Source organism: Carcharhinus amblyrhynchos, chromosome 22 (assembly GCF_965287045.1).
Source record: "Carcharhinus amblyrhynchos chromosome 22, sCarAmb.v2.hapA, whole genome shotgun sequence".
Taxonomy (NCBI): domain Eukaryota; kingdom Metazoa; phylum Chordata; class Chondrichthyes; order Carcharhiniformes; family Carcharhinidae; genus Carcharhinus; species Carcharhinus amblyrhynchos.
This window is the reverse complement of record NC_137345.1, coordinates 11484180-11496309: the sequence shown is the minus strand read 5'-3', so window position 1 is coordinate 11496309 and position 12130 is coordinate 11484180. Positions and strand designations below refer to the sequence as shown.

The window sequence follows — 12130 nt, the reverse complement described above, 5'->3', positions numbered from 1 at the left end:
GAGCAAGGAGGAGCATTATTTATCATCTCATACCATAATGGAGCTTTTGTGGATTAGTTCTGCATTTTGCAGATTAAGAATGGTTCTGTTTGGGGAGTCCAGGTGAGATAAGGCAGATGGATTTATTTTTTAAATGAGCACCATTGCAGATATGATAAATATGACTGCCTATCAACTGACAAAATTTATTCTTGGGGGGGAAAAAAATTGTCTTTCAGGTGGATTTCAACAATGAGTGCGAATTCAGAGAAAGACTCTTGCCAAATCGCTACAACGTGTACGAATCGAAGACGTACCCAGGGATGTACATCGCATTAAGCAAACATGGAAGAGCAAAGAGAGGAAGGAAAGTTTCACCCATCCTGAGAGTTACTCATTTTTTGCCTAGATTGTAAAGAAACGGGGCGAATCGATATGAGAAGTATCCCGAGACATAATTTTCATAGAAGTAGGATTGCAGAGGAGTATATACCGTGTACAGGACATTTATAGATTACTATTAACTTATTAACTTATATGGAATCAGCATAACATGTAAATATGTATTACTTTTTATGGTTATTTTGACACAAATGAGTTACTTCAGTAATGCTGCTTTTAAAGAAAAAAGAATAGTTGTGGACATTTAAAAAGATCACTCACCATGTTAGTCAGATTATATTGTCAAGTGTGGAATAGCCAGTTATTGAAGAGACCAGCTATTGGTTGCAAAAGGAAATGATGTCGCTTATCTCCTCATTTCCAATATTGTGGGGGGAAATAAATTAAAATGCGAACGACCATTGCATCAAAATGACCTCTGGCCTTTAAACCAACCAGGTGAAGACTAGTGAAGCCTATTGTTGGGTGTTGGGTGTAATTCTTTTTTCCCTAATTTGTTTTTGTCCTGTTTGCTCTTCATCTCCTGAAGATTTTGACATCATACGGCACAGTGACACACTGGTTAGCACTGTCTTATTGCTCATTGTTCCCCACCCACTCAATGGCTGGTCAGCCTACCAGCACACACTGCTGACCCTAGCCTGAAGACCCTCTGGCTAGACACTGGAAAATGACACACAGAAGTGGACCCCAGCAAAGTGCCAACATCTCTAGGAGATGAAAAGAGCAGAAATATTGGCAAGAGAAAAATGGGTAGTTTTCATGTTGACAATGGTTCTTTTCAGAGCTAGAAGGAAGCTGACAACAAAAGTTAGTGATTCTTGTAGATTGCCAACGTCTTCAATGAGGTTGATTGCCTTCCTATCCAAACAGTTGAGCAGATGCCTTTGGTCATGCCATAGGTTTTCCTTTTGCACCCATTTTATGCCATCTTCATCTTTAAACAGCTGGGGCATCCCTAAACTATAAATTCTGGACCTTTTTATCACTTTCTTCTCTCTTATTGTTAACCGTTAGAAAATTGGATGAGCTGCCTCAAGCAGACAAGCCCCAGGAATTTGCAAAGGTGGAAACAGGGAGGAATATGTTTAAGGGCTAGAGAAAGAAATGGCTGCAGGAGATTCCAGAGTATTGAATTGGATGAAAACAAATTACAGCGGATGCTAGAATCTGAAACCAAAAGAGAAAATGCTGGAAAATCTCAGCAGGTCTGGCAGCATCTGTGAGGAGAGAAAAGAGCTGACATTTCAAGTCCAAGGATCATCTGGACTTGAAACATCAGCTCTTTTCTCTCCTTACAAATGCTGCCAGACCTGCTGAGATTTTCCAGCATTTTCTCTTTTGCTTATTGAATTTAATGATTAGCCATGTAAATGGTGTGGCAGGCTCAAAGGGCCAAATGGCCTGTTCCTTCTTCTTGTTTCCATTTTTCTTGTGTTGCAGCAATTAATCTACAAGATAAACAAGTTAAATATTAAATGATTTTTATAACGTATGCAGAGATATAGTTATAGAATGTGACGCTGTGGTGCTGATCGGACAGCTCCAGTCCTTGTTTACTGGCATTTGCTGCCCTGAGTTTGGGAGAACCTGAAACCAGTAAACAGTGATAAATGTACAAAAATAATAAGCATCATATCTAGACAATAACACCCACAGTAAGGTGGCTCATGGAAAGAAGGCCTTGTGAGTATGCTGGAAAGCTTATCTGAAGATAGCAGTACACTTTGCAATTTTAAGACATAGTGAGGTACTACACCATTATTTTGCAATCATAATAAGTATGCATTAGAAGCATAGAAACCCTACAGTACAGAAAGAGGCCATTCAGCCCATCAAATCTGCACCGACCACAATTCCACCCAGGCCTACCTCCATATCCCTAATTTACCCATTAATCCCTCTACACATCTCAGGACACTAAGGGAAATTTTAGCATGACCAATCAAGCTAGCCCATGCATCTTTGGACTGTGGGAGGAAACTGGAGCACCCAGTGGAAACCCACACAGACACAAGGAGAATGTGCAAACTCCACACAGACAGTGACCCAAGCTGGGATTCGAACTCAGGCCCCTGGAGCTGTGAAGCAGTAATGCTAACCACTGTGCTACCGTGTCACCCCAAGTAGTAAGTGAGAGGATTTTCAATGTGAGTTCTTATCATCCTGAAGGCATCACCCGAAAAGCTGGTGGAAACATATTCGACAGTAGCTTTCAAAAAGGAATAGGTTCAGTATTTGATAAGGAGAAATTTCCATGTCTGTAGAGAAAGATCAGGGGAAGGGGATGAACTCTTTCAAAAAGCCAGTGCATTCAATGACGGGCCAAATGGCCTCTTTCTGTTCTGCTTGATTCTTATTTCCTCTGTTATTTGTAGGGGTCATAAATGTGGGTATAAAACACCACATAACAATTTTATAAAGGCAAAATACTGAGGATGCTGGAGACTTCAAATAAAAACAATTATTGAAATACTCGGTAGGTCGAGCAGCATCTGTAGAGGGAGAAAGAGAGCTAATGAGGGCGATTTTACCATCATAGGGTGAGGTGGATGGAGATCTGGGTGAGTGTAGAAGCAGGGTACGTAGGCCTCACATTTTAGACTCAAACATGATGAATGAATGACTAACTGGGTGAGGTGCTGGAGGAGGGCTGGCATTTGTGTACCTCCAGCCATTAAAGCATCGGTGCTTTCAAGAAAGGAGAGGGGGTAATTGGGCAAAGAAGAAAGTTTGCAGAATGCTTTAAAATAGAGATTCAAAAAGTTCTCCAGATATTTTAAGGGTGCTCAGTAGAATATTACTGGATACTGATTTCTAGTTTTATCATACCATGACACCAGTCATTAGTCTTATTTTCCAAATATAACTAACTCTTAGCTAGTAACAACAATCTTAAGAAATTCATTGAATCCTATTTTCAACCTTTCTCCTGAATTGGGAGGGGATTCTTTGTAGCAATTAATCAGAACATCAAAAAAATGAAGCAAAACCTGTATAAATTAAGATAAAAGCAAAATAATGTGGATGCTGGAATCTGAAACAAAAAACAGAAACTGCTGGAACATCTCTGACAGCACCTGTGGGGAGAGAATAGAGCCAACGTTTTGAGTCTAGATGACCCTTCACCAGAGCTCTGACAAATGGTCATCTGTGTCCATGTCGGGTAGTGAATGAATGTTGGGCGAGGAATAGGGTTAAGCTCTGCAATCAGCCTGTACACGATCTTCAGACCTGCTGAGATTTTCCAGCATTTTTGTTTGTTTTTGTATCTGTCTAAATTAGTATTACTGTCACATATTTTCATGTGGATTTGATATTAGGGTGGTTTTGAGAGTCACCCTAGTAGGCTGGTAAGTTGGGGTTGACATTTGCTGATGTAGTGTTATCATGTACTACCTAAATATTCACCTTGCTTGCAACAGCACACAATAAATACTACTGTAATTTTGGGATTAAATGCAATGTAGCCACAAAATGCCACTGAGCGGTGTAAACTGCTAAAACGTATACTGCTTTCAAGTTGAAACATTGCAACACATATAGTTGTAATTTCTGTAACTTTCTGTGAATTGTATTCAAAATCTATTATTCGTAAAAGTGTATCTTTTGAATGGTGCTTCTGTTTTGAAATGAAACTGTTTATCCTTTCACCTACTTTTAGAACTGCTTTGGAACAGAATGCTGGCACTGGGTTCCATAGCGAGCTGGATTCATTTGGGTGTTAAAGTGACGGGTGGTAAATGGACATCAGCACTTTTTTGCTCTCCAGAATTGATTGCCATTCTATAATTCATGCGTAGTGATTTGGACTGGATGGAACGTACACCCCAGTGGAATATTATTAAGAACGAGGGACATCTGAAAGTGAATGCAAGGCAATATGTTGTTTGAATCTGGGTTGCAAAGAGAAAGCCCAAAAAGATGCAATCAATGGGTAATCCCTTCAGTTAATTGCTGTCTTGTGTTCACACCAAGTATAGGTGTGACGGTAAAAGCATACAATCAGCCACGATCGATTGGCGGAGCAGACTCGATGGGCCAAATGACCTAATTCTGCTCCTATATCTTAATATATTGTTAATTTGGTGGAGCAATTCTGTTCAGTTTGGAGGCTATGTCTGAGCTGCTGGTGGTTGTCGCTGCAGACTGTCTCCATGAGAGATAAGTAGCAGCTTATTATCTAAAATCCTTGGAGCCCTTTCATGTGACAACCCCTTAAGCTGCTTTACCCAGGGTAACATGTCCGGAGTACAAAGAGAGCAGGCATTCTACGTTAAGAACACCCCACAAACAAGAACGGGAGAAATGGCTAGTCTATTTCCTTAGTTGTATTTGGGTGCCGGAGACTGGGGACAAATTCCTGCTTTCCTTCGATGTAATGCCTTGGGATCATTAAAGAGGACCTGTACAGCTGTAATAGAATCTCAGTTTACTGCATTGTTTAAAGGATGGAGGAAGTTGGAAAATTTAGTGGGCAGATGTAATGTGCGGAGAACACTTGGAGTATTGTGCAGAGTTTTGGTCACCCTGCTATAGGGAGGGCATTGATAAACTGGAAAGAGTTCGAAGAAGGTTTACGAGGATGTTGCCAGGACTAGTGGGCCTGAGTTACAGGGAGAGAATGGTTGGGCCAGGACTTTATTTCTTGGAAGGTAGGAGAATGAGGGGTGACCTTATTGAGGTGTGTAAAATGGTGAGGGGCATAGATAGGATGAATACGCATAGTCCTTCTCCCTGGATAGGGGAATTGAAAACTAGAGGGGGCACAGGATTAAAGTGAGAGGGGAAAGATTTAAAAGGGACCTGAGAGGCAACCTCTTCACGCAGAGGATGGTACGTATACGGAATGAGCTGCCGGAGGAGGTGATAAAGGCAGGTACAATAGCAACATTTAAAAAGCGTTTGGAAAGGTACAAGAATGGGGAAGGATTAGAGGGATTTGGGCCAAATGGGAGGGCAGCATAGTCGGCATGGATTGGTTGGGCCGAAGGGCCTGTTTCTGTGCTGTATGATTCTATAACAACATGGATTAGCGTGGCTTATGAAAGCTGAAACATTGGGTGGGATAGTCCGGCCGTTCGCAACAGTGGGATTATCTGGTCCTGCTGCAGTGGGACGGAGATTTGGCTGAGTGCCAATTTCTCTGTCCTGGTTGGCAATGGCGGTAGGGCCTGAACATCCGGAAAATTCCAGCCAGCACAGCCTCATCCAACTTACAAATGTTACATTTTCAAGACCTGAATCACCAACGGTTGATTTCCATATCTATCTCAATAGATGATTTATTTGTACGTACTTTTGTATTTTCTACCTAAAGATTAAGGTTAGTTTCATTTATTTGCATTTTGGTGCTTTTTGTGAAGGACAGTATTAGAAAAGTGTTGGGAGTGCTTCGTGAAGAAAAATGTTAGAAAAGTGATCACATTGAGCTCAAGTAGCTCAGGTATTTTGAGTAAAATAGGAGACAGGTAAAAGCAGGCAATATATAAAGTCATAGAAAGTGATTGACCCAAAGGAAAAATAGAGAGCATTAGGGAGAGGAATGAAAGGGGAAAAGACAGCGTTAAGAGGGAGGCTGTGAATGATTGTCAGCTAGTGGGCAAAGCGGAAGAGAGTATATCAAAGAATAATCCCAACAAGACCCGTAAACTATTACTCTGCACCCTTAGTATAAGTTATAAAACTACTGGCTGTCACAGTAATTTGAACACGATCTTTTTTGAGGGTTTCACAGATTTGAGAGTGTCGAGCCCAATATTTTTGGGTGCAATGAAGTGATAGTTTCCCTTTCTGGTGGACGTAATTCTGAGGAAATTCTCACCTGGAGAATGGTGTGAGTTATCATGGAAGCCAAGTGTGTGAGAGATCAATTGTAATGAAAGCAAATGAGGTGAGGTGGCATTTGGCTCCTACAGTGACTAAGCTATTGAGTTCTTAAATGGTGTGTACACTATGAGGTTGCACTCATCTAGTAATGTACCCAAACCTGCAGCAAAACTTCACGAAATTAGCCTTAAAACTACTGATTGATAGAGGCAATTTCAGAACAAAGTCTCATCCCAAGTGGTATCACTAGAGAAGAAAGAGATGGGGTCTTAAAAATTAGTTGAATTTGCTACACACTAAAACAGGCTTGCACATCCAGGTAATAGTTAGGGGACCTGATAGATTTCCACCAGAGGTAGAGAAAGCAAATTTGCAGTAATACTTTCAGATCGATTGGGGCAGTAAGGTGATTGGAGTTGGAGAGAAAAACTTAGAACAGACACCAAGGTGCTTTTGTTTACGGCAGTTGACATGACTGATAGTGTGATTTGGGGTTAAGCATTGGGGAGTCAAACAGGGATGTCTTGTAGCAGGAAAACAATTGGGTTTGCATTCTAGAAGAATGAAATCGAATGGGCCAAAGGGCCTTTATCCAAAAATCTGCTTTGGCTTGTGGTGAATTGAATCCTGGAAAGCTATTCCATACAGATGAAAGGGTTATTATGTATCCCATCTCAAATCTTTCAGTGTCCAAGGTATCCACAGAAAATGGCTCCCAAACTTGGGACAGGAATTCAGCATCCCATAGATCTGTCCATCGTGGCTGTTAGCTGTTAAGAAGAAACTTAAAAAAAATAAAATCCACACTGGGATTACTTTTCTCCCCCCATTGTAATACTTTCTGTGATTGAAATGCCTCATTGAACAATGTCTGTATTTATGTAAATGATGTGTGTGGTGTCAACAAACAGTTTAAATACAATGCAGGCAATATAGAATGAAAATTTTCATTTTGGAAGTTCCAGTGCTTTCTGTAGGTCAGTCCTGGAAAAGGTGGACAAAGAAATCTAAAAAAAATGTTAATGCTGCTTCCCCCATTTGAACTGAGGACTGGAATCTCAGACATGTGTTGGTATGATGTGACAATTCAAGATACCTCGTATACACCGCAAACAGTTAGAAGACAGTACGGTTGCATAAATTATTGTTTGTGCAGCGAAAAATTGTAGAAACCTCTTTAGCCTTTATTTCTTTTGTACTGTTGTGTATGTGCCATGCACAAGACCATTTAAACCTATATATGAAGTTATTTATTAAAAATTATTTTATCAAGAAGTTAAATACGTTTCATGGGTTTATACTTGAGCTACACTTTTTTTTTCACTTTATTTACTGACAGTTTATGTTTTATTTTCATGCCAGCTCTCCCAGTTGCTGTGGTAAGCCAAGTCTGTTTTAAAGTTTATTTATTAGTGTCACAAATAGGCTTATATTAACACCGAAATGAAGCTACTGTGAAAATCCCCTAGTCGCCACATTCTGGCGCCTGTTCAGATACACCAAGGGAGAATTTAGCATGGCCAATGTATCTAACCAGCACGTCTTTCTGACTCTGGGAGGAAACCCATGCAGACATGGGGAGAATGTGCAAACTCCAAACGGACAGGGACCCAAGCTGGGAATCAGACCCAGGTCCCTGGCAGTGTGAGGCAGCAGTAGCTAACCATTGTGCCACTGTGCGTGGTGTTGAGGTGTGCAGACCAGGAAGATCTCACCCAGAGTCAATCTATTTTGTACGTACTCAACTGATGCCAGACTCAAAGCAGAGGTGCCACAAACAGCCAACAGTAGCTGGGGGTTTCAGCGGGAAAGAAATCAGCCAGGATTTCCATTTTTGACCATGAGCCAATAATTCTTACCCTTCCTCTCTCCTATCAACCTGTTTCCAATGGGATCCATGGATGTGACTTGGAGGAAGGTTTGAAGCATGGCTGTAACGCACCCTTGTGGTTGAAAATATGTTAGCACCCATGGCTCAAGCTTCCACGTGAGAAAGAAAGTTAATTTGCCCCAGATGTGAGCGGGCATAGCTTTACCAGAGTCAACCCAATCAACAACAACAACAAAGTGCTTTTATATAGTACCTTTAACAGCGAGATGAAGTGGAATTTCTTTTCTGAGCGGGTAGTGAATCTGGGGAATTCTTTACCACAGAGGGCCGCAGAGTATAGGTCGTCAAGCATGTTCAAGGTTGAGATAAACAGATTTTTAATCAGTAAGGGAAATCAGGGTCATAGGGATAAGTGAGAATTATCATATCAGTTCAGTCATGAGCTCATTGAATGGCAGAGCAGACTCGATGGGCCGAATGGTCTACTTCTGCTCCTATGTCTTAAGGTCACAGCTTAACATATGGTCTTAACATAAGAAAATGGCCCAGGGCCATTTAGAGGAGATTTGACGAGCTGTGTTGCTCTTGCAGAGAGCCAGTACGGAAAGGTGGGGCTGAATGGCCTCCTGTAGCGCTGTAACTATTCTGTGATCCACTGAACGTTGTGTGTGAGTTTTATTCAAATACGATGATGTGAAAATTATATTAAAATCCAAAGGTTAGGTTGATTGGCCATGCTAAGAAATTGCCCCTTAGTGTCCAGGGATGTGTGGGTTAGAGGGATTAGTGGGTAAAATATGTAGGGATATGGGGGTAGGGCCTGGGTGGGATTGTGTTCGGTGCAGACTCGATGGGCCAAAGGGCCTCTTTCTGCACTGTCGGGTCCTATGACCCTATGATAAAATAAATTTAGGCTCAATCCTGCGATTTTTTTCCACTGGGAGCGTCGTACCTCAACTCGTCTGTATGAAGAACATCCTGGGATTCCAGAAAGTGAGTACTTCAAGCTGCGTCGCTTAATCTCCCATCGCTACAAACTGATTTCTGAAAATGGGCCTTGGAATGAGTACTCCCATGTATGAGTTAGGTAGAAGATGAGGCACGTGAGACCGATGACCTTACACCGGGGTGGGTTGCCCGGATTGGCAAGTCCCCTGACCCAGGTAGGCCCAGTGCGGAAATTTGCCGTGACAGCCTCTACCCTATCAGAGAGTCCGTGCTGACATTGTTCAGCCTGCCCGGAGCCTCTGCACTCGACTATTTCCATCACAGATTCCTCCCTGTCACTGGCTGCCAAGGTCACCGCAGCCCTGAGCCTGGATAACCTTACCTCATTTCATGTTGCCTCTGGGAACGTCGCTCAATCAATCCAGATATTTCCACTTGTGAGAAAGATGAAAAGCAAGGCTCATAAATAAAAGATAGTCGCTAATGAATCCCGTGGGAATTCTAGGAGAGATGTTTTACCCAAAGAGTGATTTAATGTGGAACTCGCTGCAGCAAACAAGTAGAAAAGGAACTGAGGAACAGCAGTAGGGGCAGCGCGGTAGCAAAGTGGTTAGCACTGCTGCTTCACAGCTCCAGGGTCCTGGGTTCGATTCCCGGCTCGGGTCATTGTCTGTGTAGAGTTTGTACATTCTCCTCATGTCTACATGGGTTTTCTTCAGGTACTCCAGTTTCCTCCCACAGTCCAAAGATGTGTGGGTTAAGTTGATTGGCCATGCTAAGAAATTGCTCCTTAGTGTCCAGGGATACATAGGTTGGAGGGAAGTGTGGGTATAATATGTAGGGATATGGGCGTAGGGTCTGGGTGGGATTGTGTTCAATGCAGACTCAATGGGCCGAAGGGCCTCTTTCTGCACTGTAGGATTCTATGATAGTAGGCCGTTCAGCCCATCGAGCCTGCTCTGGCATTGAATGGCTAATTGGATATTTCAGTGCCTTTTACACACACTATCCACATAGCCCTTTACATTACAGTTAATCATCTTAATGCACTGAAGGGGGAACTGGATAAATACATGAGAAAGAAACAAATAGAAGGTTATGCTGATAGGGTTAGATGAAAGGTGAGAGCTTGCTCACGTGGAGTATTAACACCAGCACAAGCCTGTTTTGAAGCTGTTCTTTCAAATATAGTCCATGTGCAAATGCAACAAGATCTGGACAATATCCAGGCTTGGGATGACAAGCAACAAATAACATCAGTGCCACACAAATGTCAGGCAATAACCAAAACCAATAAGATCTAACTACCGCCCCTTGACATTCAATGATGTTACAATCGCTGAATCTCACACTATCAACATCCTTGGGGTTACCATTGATCAGAAACTCAACTGGACTCACCACATAAACACAATGGCTACAAGAGCAGGTCAGAGGCTACGAATACTGCAGCAAGTAACTCGCCTCCTGACTCCCCAAAGCCAATCCACCATCTACAAGACACAAGTTACGTGTGTGATGGAATACTCCTCTCTTGGTTGGATGGGTACAGCTTCAACAACACTCAAGGAGCTTTACACCATCCAGGACAAAGCAGCCTGCTTGACTGACACTACATCCACCGATGCTCTGTAGTAACAGTATGCACTATCTACAAGGTGCGCCGCAGAAGTTCACCAAAGACCCTTAGACTGTACCTTTCAAACCCACGACCATTTTCATCTAGAAGGACTAGGGCAACAGATACATGGGAACACCAACACCTGCGTGTTCCTTGCCAAGCCTCTCACCATCCTGACTTAGAAATATATATCACTGTTCCTTCGCAGTCACTGGATCAAAATCCTGAAATTTCCTCCCTAACAGCATTGTGGGTCAATCCACAGCACGTGGACTGCGGTGATTCAAGAAGGCAGCTCACCACCACCCTCACAAGGGCAATAAATGCTGGCCAGCCAGCAACGGCCATGTCCCACAAATGAATAAAACAAAGTAATTTGCAGTGCATCCAGCGAGCCTTTAATGTATCGGTCACCAGGACTAATCAAATGCAAACTAGCAGCAGAGCGAGGGGAGATTGTTTCTTCCCATTTTACAGTTGCCCAAAGTCCAGAGTATTGCTGTCAGCATCTCTGTGGCAAAACTGGCCCCCTTGGATAATCCCATTGTCTTCCAGAAGGAGTCAAATTCTGTTAATATCCATGTGTTCACTAACCAAGAACACAGAATCATGCAGGTCAATGCTCACTATCCACGCATTTTGATTTGATTTAACATTGTCACATGCATCAACATACAGTGAAAAGTATTGTTTCTTGCCCACTGTACAGACAATGCATACTGTTCATAACGAAGGAAAGGAGAGAGTTCAGAACATACTGTTACAGTCATAGCTAGGGTGTAGAGAAAGATCAACTTAATGAAAAGTAAGTCCATTCAAAAGTCTGACAGCAGCAGGGAAGAAACTATTCTTGAGTCGGTTGATGCGTGACCTCAGACTTTTGTATCTTTTGGAGGGGCGGGGCAACAGAGTCCACAGTAGTGGTAAACATTGTGGTTAGGAACTATGAGAGGTGCTTGAGATGCAGTAAAACATGAAGGGAAAGGTCAACCAACAAAGGTGGGTCAAGAGATTCTGACATTGAACTAAGGCCAGTTCTCTCTTCTACTGTTTGTGATGATGTTTGAGATTCTTCCTGGGGAACATTAGGTTCTGCTAGTGCCCACGCAGATGCTGGAACACTGGACCCTATTCCTGAGTCTGATGCAGGTTCCCACCTTCTGATGTGATCGACGTGCTTCTGCACTTTGCGGCCCTGCTGGTTGATGATATAGGATACTGGGCCAATCTTAGAATGATCTTCCTGGGTATCCAAGCTGGCCGCCACAACCCCTCCCCCCCCACAAAAGCCCCAAACAATAACAAAATTGACAGCTTAATGGTTTTAGACAGCATATAGTCAGCCTTATTTGTTGATCTTTCCCATCATGGTTGAATGCATCTAAAGTACCCCTCATTATTCCTAGCCGCAATGTATACACAAAAGAGGAACTGAAAGCACTTAGCTGATTTCGAATTTTCCTGCAGCTATCATTAAGCTGTCAATCAGAACTGAAATCAAACAGAAACAAGGCTTTTCA

General features: G+C 42.5%; 1 protein-coding gene across 2 annotated transcripts in view; it reads left to right on the top strand.

The window, feature by feature from the left end:
* LOC145356816 (fibroblast growth factor 4B-like) overlaps positions 1-1562 on the top strand; it is a 29185-nt gene extending 27623 nt beyond the window's left edge. For both annotated transcript variants that reach the window (XM_080209722.1, XM_080209723.1), the window contains exon 3: positions 219-1562. In XM_080209722.1, the coding sequence (XP_080065848.1) occupies positions 219-395 (177 nt within the window). In that variant the 3' untranslated portion in view covers positions 396-1562. The remainder of the gene's footprint in view (positions 1-218) is intronic.
* Positions 1563-12130: the final 10568 nt, after the last annotated feature.